At 38.2% G+C, this 25,014-nt stretch overlaps 1 protein-coding gene across 19 annotated transcripts in view; it reads right to left on the bottom strand.

Annotated features, from left to right (window-relative positions):
• ARPP21 (cAMP regulated phosphoprotein 21) overlaps positions 1 to 25,014 on the bottom strand; it is a 143,888-nt gene that overhangs the window by 76,792 nt on the left and 42,082 nt on the right. For 14 of the 19 annotated variants that reach the window (XR_007630874.1, XM_050331887.1, XM_050331992.1 and 11 more), the window contains exons 6-11: positions 21,690 to 21,834; positions 20,483 to 20,561; positions 19,100 to 19,159; positions 18,036 to 18,176; positions 2,220 to 2,328; positions 294 to 395 (exon numbers count right to left, since the gene is read on the bottom strand). Coding sequence is in view for 18 of the 19 variants with exons in the window: in XM_050331887.1 (XP_050187844.1) it covers positions 294 to 395; positions 2,220 to 2,328; positions 18,036 to 18,176; positions 19,100 to 19,159; positions 20,483 to 20,561; positions 21,690 to 21,834 (636 nt within the window). In the remaining variant the exon portion in view is untranslated. The remainder of the gene's footprint in view (positions 1 to 293; positions 396 to 2,219; positions 2,329 to 18,035; positions 18,177 to 19,099; positions 19,160 to 20,482; positions 20,562 to 21,689; positions 21,835 to 25,014) is intronic. The other 5 variants (XM_050331978.1, XM_050331958.1, XM_050331985.1 and 2 more) reach the window with 2 other exon arrangements.

Raw genomic sequence — 25,014 nt, 5'->3', positions numbered from 1 at the left:
CTAGACAACATGAACATGAACATTCAAAGAAACAGGATAAGCGCTCCCCAGACAACATGCTGGGCCTGATCCCTCCTCTACCCTTCTCCCTGCAACACTCTTCACCTCATTCTCAGAAACCAACTTCCACACCTTTTAAATTCCTCTTGGACCCTCTGCACTAATCTGCTTTCCCTGTCACCTCCAGCTCCACAAGGCAAGCCCAGCTGCAGTGTTGGTGTAGGAGGGGGGCAAGACTGTCTGACTACCGGCGAAGGTATGGCACTAAAGAGGCAATTAAAATAACTACTCACATCTTGTGCAAATATTCTCTCCCTCACTCTCTGATATTCCTCTTCTCTCTCTTCAATTGATTTACTTCGTCTGTCATCTCTAAATGGAAGAATTCTGTTTTGCTGAGCAGAAAGAAAACCAGGAGGATTATATAAGTTGAGCTGTTAAAAACTGCCATTAAGTAACTGTCATCTGAGAATAATAAATGTTCACTCAAATAAATGAAGCACAAAAATGATAGCTGTCACTCCTGCATGGAGCACCCTGCTAGACTGGGCACTTGAGGATTTCCAGTTAGATACTGCATATGGGTTTGTAGAGCAGGTGGCCAAAATGAGGCCTTCTGCACAGCTTTTGGGGACCTGCCATCCTAAAATTGGGTGTTTGCACCCCAAGTCTAAGTGCCATTTTCTCAGCTGCTAGCATTTCTTGATTCTCCTACCAGCTGTGAGGAGCAGGAGGGCAGGCAGTGGTGTGCCACCTGCGAAATCAAGGAAGAAAAGAGGGAAACTAGGCTGCAAGAGCTAAACTGCAAACCCTAGAAGAAACCCACAAAGTCTATGTGTACAAGGAGAAGTCCCAGACATTTGGTATGACAGTTTCAACCATTTCCACACTGTAAGGAATACTCTACTTCAGTTTTGCTGGGTAAAGAAGGGCCATTTGTGCCTCTTGGTAAACCACAGTCAGAAAAATGGCTGTGCTGTGGTAAGAAGAAGAGAAGATGACCCCCCAGGACCAGGAAATGCTTCATTGGCAATTGGGTTTCAAGTACTGCTCCTTCTCCCCCTGCACACCATCACTGGGTCAGATCAGTCATGCTGCTTTCCTTTGGCTGATCCCCATGTTCACCACACCCTGAAATTGCTTGGGGTTTGTTTTCAAAACCAGCTTGGATGCAGCACAACTGGCAAGGCTTCTATGTAAACTGAAAGTCAAGGAAAAAGAGGGTGAAAAAAAGAAAAAAGGAACGGAAAAATCAGTCCTTTACTGAAAACATGAAGGAAAATGGCAATGAGAGACTCACTGGTAGGTCCCTCCACAAATACAACCTAAGCAGAGAAAGCATATTCTGTCTTCTTACCTGTAAGAATTTTCTCATAAAAGCAAATCATGTCAGAACCCTTTCAGATTATTTTTTTGTTAATATATTCCACAGACACAGCTTGCACTGGATTGAAACAGCACAACACCCGCTTTTAAAGGCAGCACAAACACACACGTTTCCCTGGCGCTCCCTTATTCATCAGGCTCACCTAAGGTAAGGTTGTGTTATGGCACAGGCAACACAGAGGGAGAATGTCTGCTACGGTACATGCACAAGCAAGTAAGTTACACAGACAGTAAAAGGTGGTGAAGGCACTGGAGGAGGAAGGGAACTAAAAGATGAACCTGATTTATTTCTGATCAAAACATAATTTAGGATGGTTTAAAAAAAAAAAAAATCAACCTGGCCTCACCATCACGTTTGTTTGGGGCTTTTTTTCTGTTTTTCTGTTTGGGGCTTTTTTTTTTTTCTTTCCTTCTCCTTTATGGGTGGGCTACATCAGTTTATCACTGGTCCATACTGAAATTCAACTGTGAGTGGGTACAATGGAAGGAGGGAGCTATTAGGGAGTGTAACAACTGCCATAGTTAGGCAAGACATTGAGAAATGCGACTGACACAGCCTTCCACACAGCCCGGAGCCACCGGCATTCCCCCTCCCGTGGGCATGCAGCAAGTCCTGCGCCAAGCAAGCCACCCATGCAACCCCACACTGAAGCGGCTGAAGCGGCCACGCTGGGGCTTGATGCCACCCATGGTGGTACGTATGCCAAAGGAGGCGGGGAGGGGGCAGGAGGGCAGGGGAGGAGGAGAGCAACAACAAAAGAACAACAATAACATCAGTCAGCCCACCTTCAAAAACAGAACAAATTTCAGCAACTCTCGAACCGAGAACCAACCTGATTGTCTTCTTTATCAATACTAGAGTTATCTCGCTTCAAGATAAATCGCTTCTGGGATTCTTCACCTTTTTCATCTTTTAAATGTTCAGAAAACCTTTGCTCTGGTCTGCCAGCAAAGTAAAACATAGCAATAAAAAAATCTTTCTTTTGGTTTTGCTTTGATCTTTATTTCTCAGTGCTCTTTGTTTTCACAGAGGCATTCAGCGCAAAAGCAGTTAACATTTGCAGTCATGGTGAGGTGCTGCCTATAGCTGTCTGAGGCTGCTGTATCGCTGCTAACTGTTATTGCTATAAATAGCTTTTGTTGTTGTTGTTGTGTAGCAAGGAATGGGAATCCAAAGTCTCAGTCACTGAAATATTTAGACTCTCCTCACTGTGACTGAAGGACAGGGAAAACAAATTACCATACTGTATGTTAATTTGCTTCCTTCAGTAGCTTGGACCTCTGGCAACACTGCCGCTTAGTGAGGCCTGACCGTCTTTGTAAGTAAGGAAAAAATTGGTAGAAATTGTAAAAGACAAAACACTCAAGAGTTTCCTCACTGTTAATAAGCAAAACCAGTAAAAGGAGGGACTGGTGATGTTTTGCTTAAGCTAAATTTTACCTCATCAGCATTACGTGGGAAAAATACTCCAGAACAATCATAAGAGCATCAATCAACTCATTGATTTAAACTCATACTGACATTTTTTTTCCATTTATCTTAAAAGCCAAACCCCACTGGTTAAAAGCTCAACATTTTCAGGTTTGTATGGTGGTATGATGCTGTTCCATGTTCTCACCTTGTGCAAAAAGCAGAATCATATATCACCTCACATTGTGCAAAAAGAGAATTTTAAGAAGTAACTTTGGTGACTGAGTTGGTCACTGCCAATGCCTTATAGCTGTCGATAAATAACATTCTGGCCTGCACCACCCCCAGCGCCAAACCTGTAATGTTTTCTGCTCAACCAAGATCAATAGGGTGACCAATGGCCTCAAGTACTGAGCTAAGATTCATACACTGCTATCACCCCACTGAGGGGCTGCTGTGTACGCACAAACTGTTTTAAAAACAATAATACATGGTGGGGTTTCTATCAAGCAACACAAGCCTTATGCAACGAGCTGAAAGAGCTGCCAGCACCAGTACTGGTAGGAAGAGCTCATGTCTAGAGACCTACACAAACAAGACAACAAGCCTTCCACTGGCATTAACGGAGCAGTGGGGAAGAAATCAAAAGGTAGAATTTAAAGTCAGTGATTTTGTAAATTAAAGTCCTCTCCAAACTTTAAAACAAAAAACTCAGCTTCATCTTATTTCACAACAGAAAATTAAACCAGATGTTTGAATCAGCCACCATTCTGTTGTTAGGGCATTATGGATTTCAAATCAAAATAGAGCACATATTCATGCCATAACTGCAGTCCATACCAAAAATCATTGTCAGATGTGCAAAAAACATTTGTAATAAACTGTAAGAAATTCAATACTAAGAAACACCATCTATCCTGCCCTCTTTTTCTCTATTAATTTAGAGGACTCCCACTTCTGCTCACAATTTGCATTTTTGTGACAACGTGATAAAACATATGGTCCTGACTGCCACATAGTTTGACAATTCAAGAAACCTCTGTCCACCACCCATAGCTGCTAGCACTAACATATAGGGTCCAAGTCAGCAGACTCTCTGGATGCCTACTAGCCTTCTTTTGGGAAAACCCAGAGGACCATGGCTCTCTGCACAATTTTCTAACCTAATGGGTCGTTCATTATGTTCCCTTATAAACAGAAAGGTTAAAAAGCCCCATTAATGGATTGCTAGGTGGGTTGCTCTCCTTTTGCTCCCATTAATGAGCACTATGCCTGCACAGCCAGAAACAGATTCATTCACTCAGATATTCTGCTTTGACAGAACTATCTGAGGATTGTTATTTTTCTGGTTTTACACCCTAAAGCACAAACAAAATTTCTGCAATTGTACTATCAGTGTAAAATTTAGAGGTGTAAAGTATCTGCTGAGCATCTAATAAACTATTTACCAAGCATAATAAATAAATGAGATTTTAAAATGCTGAGAAAAAAATTCAAAAATTAGAGAGAAAAAAGCTTGAAAAAACAATTTGAAAAAAAAGCCTCTTCTAACTACTACCTTATTTAAACAACAACCTGATTTTCATACTTCATAATTCATTATTAAATCTCATTTTCATTTCATTTACTAATTATAAAATGTTTCCACTTGTCGTAAGAGAATAGGAGTAGCATGAGATCAAGCCACGAGTCAAAACTAATGATTCATTATGTGCCTGTTAATAAAATTAATCTACAAACCCAGTAGGTGATTAATCTTCGGTTGTGAAAAGACATTTGCTTGGGCAGAGAGACTCTGCGAATGTGTAGAGCACTATGAAGCACCAGGGCATTAACAGCACCATGAGAAGGTCTTCTTCTCCCAGCTGTCACTGCAGCTCTGGGTCACTGTTACCAGTGAGGTTGCAAAGAGCATGACCAGCTCAGTTAACAAGGATGCAAAGCCGGAGGAAAGGCTATCAAGTGAGAAACAGGGTATCACAGCAAGAAATTTCTTCAGGTGTGCCAACCTGAAGGCCTCCCTCAAACACTAAAAATCATTAGTTGAAAGAAAGGTAGACTATTTTAAAGATATCTCTGCAAAAGTTTGGGTCTGCTCCCCTGATGGAAGTGGAAGCCAGTGCAAGCTCCACATTCCCAACTTTAAAGTTCTCTGTAACTGTATTGTGCATTTTCTGTAAGGAAGCAGAGACCCTGTGGTTATTCCAGGGAAATCTGTTACATTAGTTTATGAATGCGCAGGTCAATCTGCTTAAAAATGAAGAAAATAATATGCAATTTTGAGTAAGATGCAGTGTAGTGTCAATATACTAACACAGTATATAATTACAATAATACAGCAGATACAGTGAAATCATCTCATGTGAGTCCTAAATTATTAACTCTTCTGAGATTTTTTTAGCTGATGCTGCTAGTAGCAGTCAGCACAATATACAAAATTTTGTTCACACACATAAGGCAGTGAATTTATCAAGATTATTTACTGGCATACATTAAGATCTTATTGTAGTCAAAGCATGGTTTACAATTACTGTTACAAACCCATTAAAAAGAATTAGAACTTATTCACTATTGCCACACTGGATACCTAAATTACATCTTCAAATCTTAACTCAGTTTAATTTTAAACATGGGATTTCTCTTTTTGAAGAGACATTGAGAACTTCTGAAAGCCATGCTTACTTATAGCTAACTCAAGTATTCTTCCCTATTTAGAGATCTTCCAAATAACAAACAAACAAAAACCCCAAACAAAAACCAAAGAAATCAAAAAAACAACTCACAATTTGTGGGATGACCCTGGCCACACCCATCTACTTGGTAACAGTCATGTGCAAGGAAAAAGGCATGAAAATGCATGTGTACAAGGAGTACACATGCTGCGTACCTGTATGACAGGATTTCATTTAGCCCATTCAGTATTTCATTTATCCCCCATGTCTGGAATCAGGGCATCACTCGAGAATCTCAGGCCCTACTACTCCAGAAAACACTTTTAGGTCAATAGGATTTTTGCAATTTGGGGACTCTACTGAGAAACCGAAAAGCATGACCCAGTTATACCTTAAAGGCTCAGAAACCAACCCTAAGGAAGGAGGAAAGCACACAGGCTAAAAAGATGTAAAGTCTGGGGTGGTTTTTTCTTTGTTTGGGTTTTATTTATTATAACCTTTTGATCATCCAGATTTTTACTGCTTGATGGTATGAGTGGAAGCAAAACATCTGTGCCCTGAAAATACAAGTCCACAAAACTAAAATTGCAGATGAACTCATTTCATATTTCCTAAAAGCTGTCAGGTACCTCAGTTAGTCATCTTTCTGGCAACGTGGTTCAGAAGAAAACGCACAGCACATTTCTTCCTTCCCTGTAAAGCTTTCCATCAGGCACTACAAACATTAAAGTGCTCAGTGCTCTTGGGTGCACATCCTCAGGCAGCTGCTTACCCATCTTCTTGCCCCCCTTCTCTCCCCTTCAGGGAGCCAACTTCAGTAGGTGTTCTGCAGCACCCCAACATTTTGCCATGAAAAGCTTCCCAAAACTCTCTGAGGACCTGCAAACTTCTGCAAAGTCTGCTCCCATCACTAAAAATCTTTGGAAACCTTTTCTTTATCTATTCTCTTCCACAATGAAAAAAGAGATCACTTTCTGGCGAGTGATCCATTTACCCAATGGCCAGACACAATATGTAACAGGCACCATTAGTCCTACTACATCGTTTTTTTCCTGATTCAGGAACACCTCTACATACTTCTGTGAAATACCAGATCCAGACTTGGGGAGAGTACCCAGGTAAAATCTCAGAGCAATTTTCCCATTTCTCGTGGCTCTGCTCCTTCTCAGGTAGCCAATGATCATTTCAACTCTTTCAGACTCATTTTTGTGTTGGGAGGTCATTTGAAGATATGGGTGGAACTTCTTATTTCTGTGCTTGCAATAATTTCATTGTGGGGGTGACCAAGCACTGGCACAGGTCGCCCAGACAGGTGGTGGAGTCTCTATCCTTGGGATGGTCCCAGATATCATCTTGGGCAACTGGGTCCAGGTGGTGCAGCTTGAGCAGGGCTGGCTTGGACAAGTCAAATCCCCAGAGATTCCTTCCAACCTTAACCATGCTGTCACTTTTTGAAATGCCAAGTCAGATATATAGTAACAAATCCATAGCAGAACAAACCTCCATCAGCTACCTTTTAGGTGGTCTTTGTGTCTGTTCTTTCTTTTGCAAGTCGGCCATTATCATTTGCCTTTCTGATTTTATAGTTCCTTAAAAGCCATCTGCAGCCTTTACTTAAGCAAGGCTCCAAGGCACTTTTTCGAACACATTGCTTACAGTGAAGTCTATATTTTGGAAATGGGAAAGCTGAAATAAGCAGCAAAATATTTCTGTGTGTCAAAAAGTTTTAAAAAAATGAAGTTTTTTGATAGCATTATATGATTTTTTTTTCTTACTATCATTACGGTGATTTTAATGTGAGCTACTTCCATTCACTTCAGTAGAGTTCTCCTCAGTTTATCTCTGGATGATAGAAAATAGAGTTCAAGCCTCAGGCATATTTTTTTACATGGACTCTTTCAGGAGAATTCCCCATTACATGCTCATTTAATGCTTTTGATTCTGAGTCAACTCTTGTAAGTAGTAATGAAAAAACCCCAAACCCTAACTACCTTAACCAGGTATTCCCTATTTAATCAAATAACAGATTTTTAAAACACATTGCAAAATGGTAATAGCTATTAGGATACATGACTAAGGAAGGAACAGGGCACTTCCTTGAGTCTGCAAAGCCAACTAATGCAGTTTCATAGACTTCTGTTTGGATAGGAGATAAGAAGTGAAATACTGTGGGGAAAAAATCTGCACTCATTTAAAATAAGTTAATTAGCTTATTAAAAATAACTGGCTAAGAATCAGGAAACACAGATAACACATCAAAAGGACAAATGGAAAGAGACAAGCATGAGCTTTTGAATGTTACAGTTCTGCAGACTCAGTCACTGCATTAGCAGAGCACATAAACAGTCTGGTATTGTCAGGGCTGACTTATACACAGTACATAAATCTTTATTATGAGGCATATGTTTCTGACAGCACCACAGCACACAGGCTGTTGCAAGATGTCTTTCAGAAGAAGCAACAACCTCACCATGTGTGGAAAAGATGGGTTTGGCAGTACAGCACCTGATGTAGTTAAAAAATCTAGCAAGCGCAGTAGTGTATGTCATCTGCAAAAGCCTCACAGGTAACAGCCAAGTAGCTGTCTGAAAGAATGCAATACAGGAATGCAAGTTCAAAAGGGGAGATCGCTGTGGTATGCAGGAGCCAAAAAAAATGAACTTTGCATTTGCGATCCAATGTTCATTTAATGCACATAACAGGGAACCGCACATTAATATTCCTCTCCTGAATGCATGGCAACACAAAGTCAAAAATAGGTAGGGTAATGGGGCTAAGAACAGGAAAAACATCACCCAGGGTACTTGCAGAATCATCATCTGGTGAACAAAATGAATAACCAACAAAAATGATCTTACGCAAGGATGCCATCAAGAAAGCAATGAGATGGTGGGAGCCAGAGAGAAGCACTGCTGCTGACAGGATTCAGAGAAGTTGTGAAGATTTAGGGCACTCTTAGGCAGGTGTTCTGATGGTTTAACAGTGTTTTCTTGTTATTTGCACTTGTCTTTAATTAAACTGACTGCTCAGTCCAACATCATGTTGGCCTCTATTTTGAAGGCATGCTGTGACACAGTATGGTGGCCTTTCTTTCTGTGCTAGTTTGTGAATATCTACTACATCTGCCTGCTGTGTTTGCTTTTCTTTTTTTTTTTGTTTTAGGCTGAAGGCTCTCCTAGGGCTCTGCATTACTACCCCAATAAAACTGCGTAAGCATTACTGTCTCTTTGCTTTACCTCGAGGGCCAAAACTCTATTATCTGCACTACAAATGCCTGTTTTGATAATAGAGGCATAGGAACGTATTCTGAGAGTTTGAGAATTTACAGAACTCGGAAGCAAATATTATCATGGTCAAAAGCCCCCAACTTAATGAAAAAGGCAGAAGTCGAGCCCTACAGGTTAAATTATTTGATTAAATTATCTGAGAACAACATATTTCAAGAATGAGAGCCTAAAATTACACCCTTCAAATAGGTTCCGTGTATTTAAGGGTTGATGAATGCTAAAACACAGTTTCAAAAAGCTAGAGTGGGAATTTAAATACAGATAATTGTTAAAGCACAGTGCAGTTATATTATCACAACTTAATACTTAAAACCACTCAAAATGACATTGCAAGCATTTGAAGGTAAATGCCTCATTAACAGATTGCTGCTTTTATCATGAGTCACTAAGAACTTCTGATATGATGGTAAAAGCACATTAAAAGCCTTGGGGGGAAAAAAAAAATCAACCCTGACAAGTCTTGTCTGAGGCACAAGGAGGAAAAAGCCCCTCAAATACCAAATGATAAATTTTCCCCATTTTAAGACTACATATTCTTTAATACTCTTTTCAGAACAGCAGCTGGACTCCAAACATGTTCTGTATTTATTATTAAATGGGGATGTGGAAAGTCACAAGTTATTTTCACAGACATTCTCCCCCTCTAACTGGGGTTGCAGATAAGTCTAGCAGGGCTGGAAAAAAAAGAGCTACGAATGCTTAATAGAATTACTTTTCCTTCAGTGACTATCAGGTCTTATTCTGTCACCCTCATCCATCTTTCAAGATGCTCAGTCTTAGTACCTCTGCATACAACTTCAGTGGGGCTGGCACCAGTAGTGTTTCTTATTACAAAAACCACAGTGAAGCTGAAGGCTGCAGAATGCACACTGAAACTCTTCCATGCCAAGTTTTTCTGTGTGGACTAAGCAGAGGGCAGAGGGCCAGTTACTGAAGGATTTCAAAGTATACAGTATATATACAGTATACAAAGTATATATATATATATACTTTCAAAGTATACAGTATATATATAAGTATACCTGATCCAATGTTGAGGTACCATTGCAGAACTCACAACCCTCATAACCTTTCCTAAAACTTAATTCCAGAAAATCATCCTGTTTTAAGATATAGATACAAAAACACAGTACCTCTTAACTCCCTAAGCATCTGCTTGAGTACAAACTTCAATATTTTGCCCAGTATCTTGGGGCCAGAAGATGGGCTTTGAAAACAAGGGAGAAGCCTGCAAGCCAAGCCACATGCAAATACCACCCCTTCTGCTAGATGGGGCAGAAGCATTATGTCCTCTCCTAGGCAAGGACCATTTTAAGAGCTTCAAAGTGCTCTGCTGTCCTCCTGTGATCAAACTATGATTATTTCTTTACTGAGGGACCTGCTTCCTCTGCTCACTCTCCTCAAATGGATTTAATTCTTGATATTCAGGGTGCCTATTAAGACTGAACATCTTGCACAGTGCCAATTTATTTCCAGCTAATAGAGGCTCAAAAGTGATAGCATAGTTTATTATGGAATTCATTAATATCTGATTTTAAGGATGGGGCATATTCTGTAAGTGGCTGAAAATTACAGTGTTGCATAACTGCTGTGATCTATTTAAAATTACACTTTTCTATTTCAGACGTTCAAAAATTAACAAGGAACAGAGAGAGAAAAAGGAAGCAAATTCAAGACTTGAAATCTACTGATGAAGGCAAGATGGTTCACTAAAAGACAATGGGCTAATGAAGAAACTATTATTTCTTTAAATGTCCCATGTATGCACATTAATACCATAACAAATTCTTGTGCTGTCTTCTGCTTCATGCCCATGAACATTTTTGCCCTCTCCAGCAGGAAGACTTATGGATCAGAAGTCATCCTCTGAACAATCACTGGCCCAAAGAAGAGGGCCTGTTTTTAATAAACTGATGGAAACAGCCTCACAAGGCTACCCTGGAAACAGCAAGAAACAATGGACAAAGATTTCTCAAAACTCATAATACTTTTTATATTTCTATGTGTCCTATTTCGTATATTAAAAATGAGGAATGCAACAGAAGAGCAAAAGGCAATCATAAAACCAATTTGGACCACCTCTAAAATTTACTTGCTTAACTTTCAACACCTTATTTCTAAAATGCTCAGATTTAAATACATTTCTTCCCCTACTACCAATGTACCGTTATCTCTGAGGAAAGCACAGGAGCTATCTCAGATTTCAAGATCCCTCTCCAGTGATTTGAAAGTATAAATGACCAAACAGCATCTTGATTAATGAGCACTTTCCTACTACAGCTTGAACAAGCACAAGGATTAATTACTTATGCAAGAAAGAGCCTCCCTCAACCAAATTACCTACTTGCTATTCCAAAGCTTTCTCTTCCCGGACAACCTCCCATCTCCCCACACACAGCAGGTGACAATAACCTTCTAGGTTTAACAAAACTTACACTATACATTGGTGTGATTGCAAAGATTAAAAAGAAAAGATATAGAGAAAAAAAGTACCATAAATGTCTTCTGATTGATGCTTAACTAATATTTCATTACAGTATAGAACAGCTGTAAAAAGCACATGTCCACCTTAATTATAAACAATTTAATTTTAATAAATTACATTAGATGAAAATTTAATATTGGAGCTATTAGAACTGGTTCATTAACCCTAACATCTCATTTGGAGAATAAGTAATTTCTATGTGTCCAGTATATGGTTTACACTGAAGTAAGAATGAAGCCAGTATTTAAGGGTCAAATTCAGCTCAACTTCAAGTGTACCAAGTATTTATGTTTTTGCTTTTGTATCTTTCATGTAAAACAGTCTTATAAGTAAAATGGCATAATACTTGCTGAGGAAAAAAAGGCTGTCCTACTCTCAGTCTCTGCAGGATGAGCATCAAGCAGTGAAATAATGAATGTGCACAACCTCAAATAATGCATTTATGGAAAGGTAGCAATTTTATGACCAGTACAAATGTTTGCAGCATAATAGTGATAATAACTAATAACAATAAGCTAATAATTCTACCAGTTATTAGCACATGTACACCCTGAATTACTTCTCCAATCACCATGTGACTGGATAAAAGGAAGTCAATTATTCCATGTGGCTCTCTCCTGTGACAATAAGCTGAGGCACTGCAGAGGAAAAGTAGGCTCAGGCCACTGCTGGAGGCAGCCATTTCCTGAGCTTCAACTGAAAATGTCTAATGCCCTTTAATGTGTTTCTGAAGCATTTTTCGGGAAGTTCCCTCCTACTTCTCGGATGTGAAAGCCTTCCACAGCTCTGGGCTGCAGCTCAGAGTACAGTGTGAAAGGACAAAAAGGAAGTAAAGGCTAAAACATAAGCATCACAGCAAGGACTATCAGGACCCTGGTTTCTTAAAACCTAAACATAACTGCTATTGTAGTGAAAAAAAAGGTTTTCTTTCTAATCATGGGCCTAATTTAATCCCAGACTGAGATAAACAGGTTATTTTTGTATGAAAAAAGTCAAGAAATAAAAAAAAAAAAAAGGTAATTTGTTACTTAAATGTTACATTACAGTGTAGCTACATAAACTCATCATTTTTATTATACATTATTCTTTTATTAATGCTCTTACTAAATTATTAGTGTCATAATGTATTAGTTCATCTTAAAACAGAACAAAATGTCTTGGCCAATTACAGTGTTATTTCCCAGTTGCACAGTTTCTCCACATCTACTATGCACCCTTATATTTCTCTATACATTTGTAACAGACAACGTTGTAACACCAATTAAGCAACAGCAATTGTAAACCAGAGTTAAAGTCTGGATATTTCCAGTTTCTGTTTATTTCTCAGTAGCCAAGGAGCAACTATTCTGTAGCAAAGATGAGAAAGAGTTAAATACAACAGGAGATGAAGGAATGGAGCTGACTCCAAAGTCCCTTGAAGAAAACAGTGCAAAAGTCCAATGAAAATAATAAAACCAGAAATAAGGGTGTTCATGTAAGTTTTCATGCATCGTGAGGCTCATAAAAGCAATTCTGCTCTCATGAGATCATTGCTCTGTGTATACATGCGATAATTAAGAATAGCATAAGGTCCTTAAACGAAGATGGAACAATACCATTCAACAAACCATTTGCCAGATAACTATTCTAGTTTACAACAGGGCAGGGAACAAAACTGTTCTTCAAATGCTCTGGCAAACACTGAATTGCTTTGACTGAGGTTTTACAAAAAAGATATTCGTGTTCAGGTATACATTTGTCACTATGGCTAAAATGTCCCATCTTTCCCATCAGCAAACAACTGCTTAAAGAAATTAAGGTCATTTACACTGAATACCTTATTCAGTCAAGAGGAAAGGCATACTTTTCTGCATGCTTCAAAGGCTGTAACATTTGGCATCTCAAGGAAGTCTTCTTGGCACTTCAGGCCTAGGGTAAAAAAAACTACAAACTATTCCTCATTGAAATTGCCACATTCAGTGAATGCCATTTTATTGATGTGCCTGTAGGATCCTGTACCGAAGTTCAGATTCTTAAGTTGGTGAAATTGTCACCTCTACTAGCATAGATGTTATCTACAGCAAGATCAGTCAGTGTATGCACAATAGAAACCCAAAGAGAACTTTTCTTCTTTGCTTGTGATTCAAACCACCCTTATACAAAGGAGGCAGAATAACACAGATTATATGTCAAACAAGAAGGCTTTGGAGGTTATTCAAAGTACAACTTATACATTATGTCTCCTTCTGCTGATACAGTTCATCTCTAGATCATAAGGAACCCTTGTAATACACATAACAGCTTAGCATTGCCTGAAGTTTTTTATGCACCTCAAAGGCACCAAAACACCTTCCAATAGGGCCAACATTATGTTAAGAGAGTAGGAAGAAAAACAAGTATCACAAGGATTATAACTCACAGTGTTCTTGAGGGAAAAAAATAGTCAGAACCGAGGATGTGAGAATTGGTATAAAGTTCAGAATAGGTATGTTACACCCTCAGAACATATGAAGATGTCTAAACACAGCATATATATCATAAGCATCCCACCTGCTCATTCTGATGAGCCCTGCCACTCACGCTTATGTAAAAAAGTACATGAATGCATGTGTGGGCTGTGGTACAGACATGCTTGTCACATGGCTGATGATCTCAACCAAATGAAAACCCTTTTCATTTATCAAGTACACCAAATGCACTTCCCCTACATTTCTCCACCTATCTATAGATAATCAAATGAATGAATATGATTGAACTGATACATCTAACAACACAAACAGTTCTGCAAAAATCCTCAAATTCTTCCAGTTGTTTGATAGGAATTATGAGGAATATACAGAATAGAAGATGGCCCATACACATTTTTTGACTCCAAATAGGGATGCCCTGTCTAACATATTGCCACAATTCCAAACTTCTCTTTATATCACATTTCACTGTTTTAAGTTCCCCATACATTTCTGTATATCTTTAGAAAGATGACAGGCAGATACAGATGACAAACAAATATACATTAGAACAGTGACACAAGAACAGTTTCATCTGAACAAAGCAGGCTTCTCATTTTAAGTAGTATTTGTGTTCTTTGACTATAAAAACAAAACAACAACAAAATTTCCTCTATCATTTACTGATCAATATTTTTCACGTATAGTGCTGAGAATAAGATTTCAAAAATGATTTAGTTAGGCAGGACTTTGTAAGAATGAGACCATGAAAAATTATATTCTTTTACAGTATTTATCTTTTTTTTTTTTTACTTACTTTAAATTTCAAAATCATATGAAAAGATAATTTGTTTTTAAAATCCACTGTCCTGTAATAAGTGCTAGAGTACAGAAACTTAACTTTATTAAGGTCAAAAACCACTTGGGTAGTTGAGGTCATCACTGTCTTTTAAAATTTAATTTCATTAAAAAAGCTTCAAGACAGTATGACTTGTTCACATTCCAATAAAATTAACAAAAAAAGAGGCACCTTAAACTCTTCATTATAAATCCTCTTCTCACTGCCAAATTACCATTATTGTCGGACTGTATTTTTAAGAGAGACCTCACTGAAAGTTCATGAAAGCTAGTGTTGTACTCCCAGAGACTTAAGTTCTAATGAATTTTTACCATCATTTTTCCCCTCTCTGTAAAGCAGCACGAGTGACCAGAGAAGTCACAACCCTCCTTCCAGCTGCAACCTCTTAAATAAATCCCAAACCTCCTTAAAGTGGGTACTTTACAAGCACAGATTCATAAAAGTGGATACACATTGCCCTAAGATAGTCATTTGACAAAAGGACTGAAATGCCCCCATCTGGTCCATTCACATCCCAAGTGCCCCATTTGACAGACTGCACCACAGCACCTCTAAGGGAGCATTGGTACCAGATTTTTCCCAAATAGCCCTTTCATCCCAAAACCATTAGCTCTTTTGACACTTGTACCTCCAAGCACCTGCAGGCAGTGAGCACGGGAGGTCTCTGCTGAACAGAATAAACACACCTCACTGCCTGGAGCCAGGGAAGAACCCATCACCTGCAAACCTAAGCAGAAATGTGACACAAACTCTCACTCAGCCAAAGAGGTACACCACAAGGTGCTTATTCAAGACCACGTGGCGACTCTGCAGAGTCATATGTTCTTCCCAAACAGGCACACGACCAAAGAAGCCACAGATAGTACAGAATTTACAAATTCTTGAATATGTAGGACCATTCTTCTCTCTCCACAGTATGTAGCTAAAGCACTTTGGAAACCACGTCATAAAGAGATAATTTATTGCCAAAATGCAAATCTTCATAACATTTGTCTGTGGGGCCTCTCCATAAATTCACATAAAGCCATCAAGGCTCAGTCTTACAGCACAGCATAACCACGTTGAACAGCGTTTCAGACGCTCTTCAGATTCTTCCGTATTCTGGATACTGTCCAAGTAGTAATTAATAGAGTCAACACATTCCCAGTATTTGGTGTTGATTCTGAACCACACAAAACTGTCTCCTCTGAGAGTAGTGAAATGCAGAACACATGAAATCACATCAGACGCTTTCAGATGTGGAACTTACACAATATTCGCTGCGGATAATAAAATCTCATCAGCCCTTATTCATGCTACATAATAACCCGCTATTTTCTGTCAGAGTCAGGGACATTTAAAAAAAAAAACATGCCATCTCCTCCAGTTATGAAAAGAAAGAGCCACTTCTACAAAGCTTTATTTTATGGCAATATCAAAATAATGTAAATAACACACTGGAAGCACCACAAGGCATTATGAGCTTCGCATAATCCAGTTACCTACCACCAATTCACTGAAGAGGGAAGAAAACTGCAGCTTCTGCGATGCTTACAAAACAACTGTACTCACAGAAAACAGAGGGCCAAAGCCCTATGTTTATTTCTGGAAGATCTAGACAGGAATCAGAACCAGTCTGTCTGGCCTCACCTCCAGTTTGCAAGACCACAGCTGGAAGGGTCATTCGATCCATTATACCCCTGTAACGTCCAGCCTGGTGAGCTTACCCACAAGGATGCCAGTTCATGCCTGGCAAATAGGCTTGCTTGCTCACTCCCACCATGTATGTAGCCACAGTTTCACCAGAGCACTGGGATAAAGCTTTGACTGCTGAAGAAGGCTTCAGTGTCCTCTCCACAGGCGCTGCGCAAGCACTTCCAGCAGCACTTTCCAGTGCTGCCTATCTCTGAGATGATGGCCACACAAAAGAGCAAGGCATTTACAGATATTAATGTGATTGCATTCTATTGTCAAGTCAATCAGGAGAAGGCAATGCTGTGAGGAAAGATCTGTAGTAGTTGGTGCGCACTGCTACAGCAGTGACACAGATGTGAAGCAAAAAGGGAGAACTTTAAAGAGAGAAGAATGCCTAAAAAGCATTCAAATATGATTGTTTTGCTTAAGAGGAGACTATTTTTTTCCTTATTTACACCCAAAACTGAACACCAGTTTGCTGCATACCCAGCTTTTTCTTATTCAAATATAGCCCTTGTGCAGGGGCAGGTATTACCAGACCCTGAGGCTAAGCCTTCTCAGCCTGTGTTTTATTGAACTACTGTAATTCTCTTGACTTCTGAAAATCAAACCTTTAAAAAAAAAAAAAAGTGCTGTTTTATAGATGCCCAAGTATCTCAGGCATAGCCCAGGAAAAGGATCTAAATTAAACTGTCCATGATCTTAATTTATTTCATACATATGGAGGATTTTTAGGGTTCAGTGAAATAGCAAGTACCAATGTTTTTGGCTCAGGTTTTGATCCTGCAAAATTAGGTAGTCCCTCTACCCTTCTACAGGACAAGCTAATAACATTTAAAAAAATACTCTCTGCAACATGATATAAATAAATCTCCTAACTACTGGATATATAAATGAAATAAATGTTTTCATTTCTCCTACTAATTGAATACAGGAAGTACACAATTTTCAAACTGGGCTTTCCTGTTCCAATACCAGATACCAGAACTTCATTACTCAGTTGTAATTACTTCCTCTTCATTATGTAGTTTATAGGTAGAGAGTGAGAGGAAGGCTACATTTAATACACGTATGGCACTTGGTAGAAAAAGCGATGCTGATTGGGCAAGGACACATTATTGCACCTTTGCTGAATTAGCCAGGGACCTTCATATAAAGTTTTTTCTGGTTCATGGAGGAGCATATAACGCATGCCAGCACAAGTTTAACCTGCCAGGAATTTTCCAATACATTTGAACCATCAGAAGGAATTTAAATTTCACCGAAAAACCGTGGTCAAACAGTGAGATTTGAAGAGAAAATATAGTGGAACAAGGAGGGGGTAAGGAGAAAAGGGAATGAATGGTGGCAGCTGGTGGAAGGGAACCATATCCTAAATAATCAGGCTGGGCAGAAAATGACTCTTGAAGCAGGGAGAGCCAGAACAATGGAAGAGAGGCAGTCTTCCAAACACATCTGGGTTATTTACAAGTACAGCCCTATGGTATCAGGTGACATATAAAGCAAGGAGATTACTTCCATAGCAAAGTGGCAGCACTAAGGAATAAGGAAAAGTAACTTTCCAAGATACTGTGATAAGTTTCTTGTAATACACCAATAAGGTTGATTTCTCCTTATATATATCATTCTATCCTTGTATAACCTCAAAATGAGAGCCCTGTCTTCCCCTTCCACCCTAGAAAACAATAAACAGCACTCACTCTTGCTAAAAAAATAAATTAAAAAATATATATATAAAAAATTACACCACGCAGTCATGGTACAAACCAGCTCTTGTACTGTGAAAGGGAACAAGGAAAAACACACCAGTGTTACACAACAGTAGCAATACTTACATTCTTGTATTGCTGGTCTTGTTGATAATTACAGATTTTCCAGTCTGATCCACATTGTGATCCATTCCAAAGTAAGCTGCCACTCTGTGCACTAGCATCCTCTGATACGACGACATCTGAGGGAACTTTTTATAGTGATTACTAGAAAGAAAGGAAACAAATAGCATTGATAATTACATTTCCCTCTGAGCTATAAGTAGATGAAAACAGCAATACATTTGATAATACAGTGGAGAGAAATCTAATCGAAAATTTCTCCATTGCACATTGACATATAAATGTGCACTAAAGGAAGGCTGGAGGGGAAAAAAAAAAAAAGGAATTATTTTTACATTTTCTATAAGCACATTCCCATGTGCTACATTGAAACAAACAAAGCTCATGCTTCATGGTACCTAGTAAGTATTCTGTGTGTCGGGAGGAATTCATCTGCTGACCACCCCACATACACACTCATGCTCCCTGCTCAACCAATCCTACAGATTTGTTGAAACACTGGCAATAGATTTCTGCCTTTCTCCCAAAGGTCAGATGCAGGATGATTCTGGAAAGATCTTGTTTGGCAAATACTTCTTTTTTCTCTATTACTGACAAAATGCTTATTTCCCGTCAGCATAATTTCTTCCTCTGCGGCTATTCTGACTCTCTATTTTTAAAGCTGCAGAAACATTTTATTATAAAGAGCTAATGATAGCAAGAATCCCTCCACCCAAGTTCATTTTTATTTTCCAACGCATTAGAATAATATAGCGCAAAGGAAGAGCCAAGAGATAACAGATTTATTTAGTGTAGATTATTCTCTACACTAAAAGCTTTAATTATATTTTCAGACCTAAATGAGCAGAGTGCAGTGCAATTACAACACAATGAAAAGCAAAAGGTTTTCATTTACATCTACTGTATTTTAAGCAGTACCACCACGTGTCAGGAAATAAAAGCCTGCTCTTGCAGCATGCCAGTAACAGCTCTCAGGAGCACCGTGGTCCATATGAGCGAATCCTGTGCACAACTCACATTGCAACACAAGCACATGATTTAATAACCAAGTGTGGAACTCGACTTACTTGTTGTCACTAATAAAATCAATAATTTCCTGTTCCATTTTCAAGAGTATCATTCTGTCCCTGCCAAAAAGAAACACAAGGATTTGTACCATCAACTATCAATAGACATTTTAGAGGAAAAATTAATATATCAGCATTTGAAAGTGTATCATATTTTGCAAGCGTTGTCAGTCATCTTGATTAAAAATGAAACGTGCTTTACCCTGGTTCATCTGGAAAAGACTGCACCCTGCTTTGCTGCAGCTTCGCTGACATATATGACAGATTCTGCTCTTCTCTGAGCTCAGCTACGGTCTGAAAGTGCTTCCAGCCACAACAGGCTGCAAACTATGTGTTGCATAGAAAGATCTGACTGCTATGGATAGCTTTGGTCCTTTTCCACCCCTTTTTTGATGGAAAATGAGATTTCCAGCTAACCTAGTTCTTTCACCACAAGAAGAGCTGCTACCCACAGAAATTTTCAACTTTTTGCCTGAGACATATCTTCCATAGGGCATTGATTTGCTGCAAGAAGATTGGACATATCTAATCTAGTTAAAGAGTACAACGGAGAACAACACCTTTGAACTATGGCTCCCAGGAGGCAATGCCACAGTATTTCTCCGTCAAAATGCTCTGTTTTCAACTGGAAGGTCTCAGATATTCCTTTTCCCCATCCTCTCCTGCCAAAAACATTCAAAAATTTCTCCAGCATATTTCCACACATTTCTAAGCTTGACAGAGTCCCATCACTCCTTAGTTCTTTTGAACTTTCTCATTTTGCACAGATAAAGTGATTGAAGGACCTTCCACCGTCTATACTAGAGGTTATGCAAGCTGTTGGGTACCCAATCATTCCCAGTTCTGTGGTTGCAGAATTGCATGGTACCTATTTAACAGATCAAACTGAAAGGAAGGATAAAAATCACAACATATAAAAATGTTACAGATCCTTCCTTAGATGTTTAGAGGCAAATTTAATGATGAGATGGGCCTGTAGCTCCAAATGAAAACTATGGGAATATTAGGAGCAGAACTTGGCACTGTGCACAGGATTTTAATTGTGTGCAGCACAATTAAGGGAAAGCTATTTTATACTTATATGGAAATATCCAACCGCAATAGTTATAATGTATTACTGCAATCACCACATAGAGCTGTATACAAGAAGGTAAGGACAAAGACCAGATGTTACTGAAAATGAAATTAAGCAATGGGTAACTGTATGGGGGAGTAGAAGCTGATGACTTTTTATAGCATTCTTCTCAGTTAACAGGCTACCTCCTCTACATTTTCCCTCTTAGCAATCTTCAGAACAAATAAAACACAGTGAACAGTGATGGGAAGTTGAAGACTGCCAGCTATAATTTCAGAAATGCCAGCTCTAACACAGGAAATACCTACCTGGGGTTATTCTTTAACGTGTTAATGAGAAACTCATGCAAATCTATGCCTGTTGAGTCTGTATACTCTTGGCTGCAATCTGAAAAATAAAAACAAACACCCTCCACTCATTTATTTCATTTCAATAGTTACAATTAAGCTATGCTATAAATCAAAATCCATTTTCCAGCAATAATCTGAAAGCATATGCTCTGAAAGTGCTCATTTGGAGTTCAGTTTAGAGGGATCTATGTTCTGAAGCATCAGGGGGACATTCATGGTTCCTCTGTACCACTCCACTGAGAACACAGCACCAAAAGTAAACACTGAAAGAAACGGCAGGTTATTTGGAAAACATGGCAAACCTTCAACCCCACTCAAGACTCTGAAAAGTTCTTCCTTTAAACAACTAAAAAAAATCCTTAAAATGAGGAAAAAAAGTTCTATTCATCAATGTTTCTTTGTATCACTTAATAAATGTTGTACACATAAATGGAATCATGCCAGTGAGAACTCTATTTGCATTAACAGACTGAAATCCAGTGACGCCTGGGAGTGGGCAGGTAATAGGGATGCGTGACAGTAGTCAGAATTAATTTTTCAGCATTATCTTCTGACTCAAAAGTACAGACAGATCGTCAGGTTGGCATGAACTGTGAGAGCTCAGTTGGAGCCAAATGACTATTCACACCAGCTGCAGATCCACACCCAGGTAGGCAATGATTATTTTGAGAGATTACACTGCAACTGTATACCATGGATTAATAAAAAGATTTAAAAAACAATACCAAACTTAGATACAAGATCTTTCCTGAATAAGTCTTAGTAGGTGATAATACTAGATTGAGATTGAGGTTGAATGTCAAGGATGTGTTTCCTTAAAGCATTTAAGATAAATACTCCATGAGAGACCAGCAATAGTAAAGAGGATTACTCTCCACTGCCTACACTGCACAAGTTACATGCCAATATATTATCATTCATCTGGAAAAAAAGTATATTAGTGTTGTAAACTTATTATATAATCATATATATATTTATATATTTACTCTCAAAGCCTGATGTTTGTATGAAAAACACTCTCATGCACGTACATTTCAGGTTATGAATTTTTTCAGTATGAAAACACTCCTACTATGTATTTATACACAAATAAATATATGCTTGTAAAAATATACAATCCTTTATACAACAGAAATCATAAGTATTTAAATATTTTTAAGTTCACCTTTTGATAACATTCTGATCTTGGTTTTTTCACTGTTTTTATCTTTATTTTTATCCTTCTCTTTTTCTTTCTCGGAGTCATCTTTATTATATTTATCTTCTTCTTGTAAGCTAGGGAAACTGGAAAGCTGCAGTTGGATTGAATCCTGTTGGGAAAAAAAGATAGATAAATTATGGGTCAGATTCAGTGAGCTTCCAATGGCTTCCAACCTGCAGATATTGGCATTAAACTATGTGTAGCTAGAAAAGTTGAAGCCAGATACATTTCTTTCCTATTTGAAAAATGTGGGTTTTTTAGCCAGGACAGTAACGACATCTTAGAGGCCAAATTCTACTGGTAAGTAGGTTTTTTTTCTCTAATATTTGAATACTATAAAATGTTAGTCTCCCTATATTAAGGGCACTATATTATTCTCCCCTTCAGTGATTCTCATGTTAAGAGTTATTAGAACAATGAAATACATTTTATATGGACTTTCTTAATTAATTCTATAATTTAATACTACACGTGTTAAGTGATGATCAGTGGATAGATATCTGAAAAATATCACTTTTCCCCCTCTCTAGAAAACTTGTAGGTTCATGTGAACTGTTCTGCACACGTAATTGCAGTATCAGCTAGACTGAGCCTTCTGGGTCTGATAGCTGAAGCGTGCCAGCAAATTATATACTCAGTTGTATACAAGAGGAATTACTAACTTATCAGATAGTTTACGTTTAAAGACATACAGAGATGTGCCTTTAGCAAAAGAGGTGAAATGTGCACTGTGATTTTTCAAGCACATCGTAATAAGTGAACTTCTCAGCTCACAACTTTTATCCTCAAAAAGTCAGTATTTCAGAGACTATGAGTCCCTTTGAAAGCATGTTTCAGCTTTTAAAAGTTAATTAAAACTGAGAATTCAAGCTGGTTTGTATTTTCTGATTTCCCTTAAAGAAATTGGTTTTCCCTGCTTACAATATTATTTTATACTGGCTTTGTTTTAACAAAACCCAAATAGTTTTCTTTAGAAGTTACCACAGCACAATCTACATATTTCAAGAAATCTTAATCTGGTTGGACAAAATTGAAGGAAGCATACGTCTGTGTTTTATTCTTTTAAGAAAAACAAAAGTGTTCAAAATAATGCTATATGCTTAAGTAGTGTAAAAAGGCATGTTTGAAGTAAGCTGTCACAAAACCCCCTGGTAAAGCAATCTTCTTTAATAAAAGAGAGTCCGGCATGCCTGACAACATTTTAGCATTATGTTGATAAAAACCTAATTCACCGATACTGGAGAAAATTGGAGTTTCTTGAATGCTAGTAAATTCCCTTCCTTCACAATTTTTCAAAGTATACTAGCATACAAAAAGATTAATAGAAAACATTAAAGTAAGGGCTGGGTTTTTAGATAAAGTAAGGGATGGGTTTTAAACAACCAGACAATTATGAATTCAAAAAATGCTTCCAGTAATTATTACAAATTTTAGGTTTTTGAATTCTTTAAGGAACTACAAATCAGCCATCACAACACATGTAAGACAAGCTCCTAACAGAACGGGTTATCAGCATAAACATGCCACAGTAAGACAGAAATTGGTAACTTCTCAGCTGAATCGTTATTGACTTTTTGCAAAGTTTGAATGTTGCACAAAAGACTTGAGATGAAAAGCATTGTAAAAGAGAAACAAAACCCTGGGCCCAAAATTTAACCTGACCTACCATCCTTAATTCCTACTTCTGTTAGTTTTGGCTGACAGTATTGTCCAGAAATCGAGCCTACAGAGGGAAGGAGTGGGATTCCTGGTCATTTGAGGTAAAGCTTCATAGAAAAATGTTTCCTAACCTTCTCAGTTGTGCTCAGAAGACTATCTCTGTGCCTGCTTTCTTTCACTTCAAATGGCAGTTGAATTTCTCTTCAAATAACAAACTTAGGATCAAACACTGCCAACTGACCCCAAAGGATAACTCTTGATTCTCTGCACTGCCTGCAGCAGAGTGACTGTGCTGCTAGCTTTTCAACAGGAGAAAAATGTAACTGGCCATGCTGTTCCCAGGATATTAATCCTACGCTTCACAGTGGTTCTTAAAAATGCACATATGAAAATGATGGACTTTACAGCCATATGAACACAGCACACATATGAACATACAGTAGATACTGTTTTACATGTAACGTAATACTGATTTATCTGCACTAGAAGAAACACACAAAAGGGCTGTAGAGTCGTGAAAGCAAGCTACTGTATATTTTCTTAGATTTTTTTATTGATTTTTCTCAATAATAAAATACAATGTTAATAAATACATTGATACAAGTATAGAGAACAACAAAATAAATATTCAATTTGCAATAATACACTTCTTGGTCAATAGTATAACATTAAAGGCAACATTTCTTTTAAGTAAGGACACAGCGAACCATCAGGTAAGCATTCAAGATCAAGTAATACAGGTAAACAATTTTTTCCTTATACAGGAAAATGAAGGCAAGTATTCAAATATAAATACAAACATCAAGTCTGCAGTACAATCCATACTCAGTAGTTCTGGCAATGTACCGTACATTCTCTGGTAGTAATTCCCTGTGGTTTGTAAACCAGTAAGATAAAATAATAATTTTAAAATTAAAAAAAAAAAAATCCAAACCTAAAAACAAGCTATTTCTCCTCTAAAGTGAAAGCAAACAATTTGGTTGGCACAAAACTTCCTGTATCCTTCAGCCAGCCCAAGGAGGAGCCTGCAGGTCCAGCTTTCCATGGCAAAGCTGAGCCACATTCATTGGTAAAAGATCAGTGAGAGCAAAAGGGCAATTCCTATCACATTAATTACACCAAGCCAATTGTGTCTTTAGGAAACAGATGCTGGGGTCAAGGGAGACATTTCACCTCCCATAAATATTTTAAGACAGTCAAAGAAATCTTTGCCACAGCTGGTCAGTCAGGTAAGATCAGAGTCTGTGTGTAACAGGAACTCTGCCTGGTGTAAGGATAGGGATTTTGCCTCATCACCTGCCAGTCTCTCTGACTTTTAATACAGGTCCTGTGCAGTACATTATAAACTACCAGCAATGCTTAATACAATCTCTTTATATTGTTCTCCTTTTCATTCTCCATTAAACAATAGAAAATACAAACAAAATCAGAACAAAAGCCACGCATTTTGAGTAACGCAAGTCAAGCAGAAAGCATTCTACCTACAACAGAACAACTGATAAAATAACCTGCTCATCTACTGCATAAGCATCATTGTAGAGCAGTAGAACATGTAGATGTCCTGCTGCTAAACAACTTGGTTTTTGGTCTTTCAAAAAATTTATAAAAATAGAAAAACCTCTCCTTATTT

This window comes from Myiozetetes cayanensis, unplaced genomic scaffold, assembly GCF_022539395.1.
Source record: "Myiozetetes cayanensis isolate MyiCay16 unplaced genomic scaffold, myiCay2020 scf1, whole genome shotgun sequence".
In the NCBI taxonomy this organism is placed as follows: Eukaryota; Metazoa; Chordata; class Aves; order Passeriformes; family Tyrannidae; genus Myiozetetes; species Myiozetetes cayanensis.
This window is presented reverse-complemented; position numbering and strand designations above follow the sequence as displayed.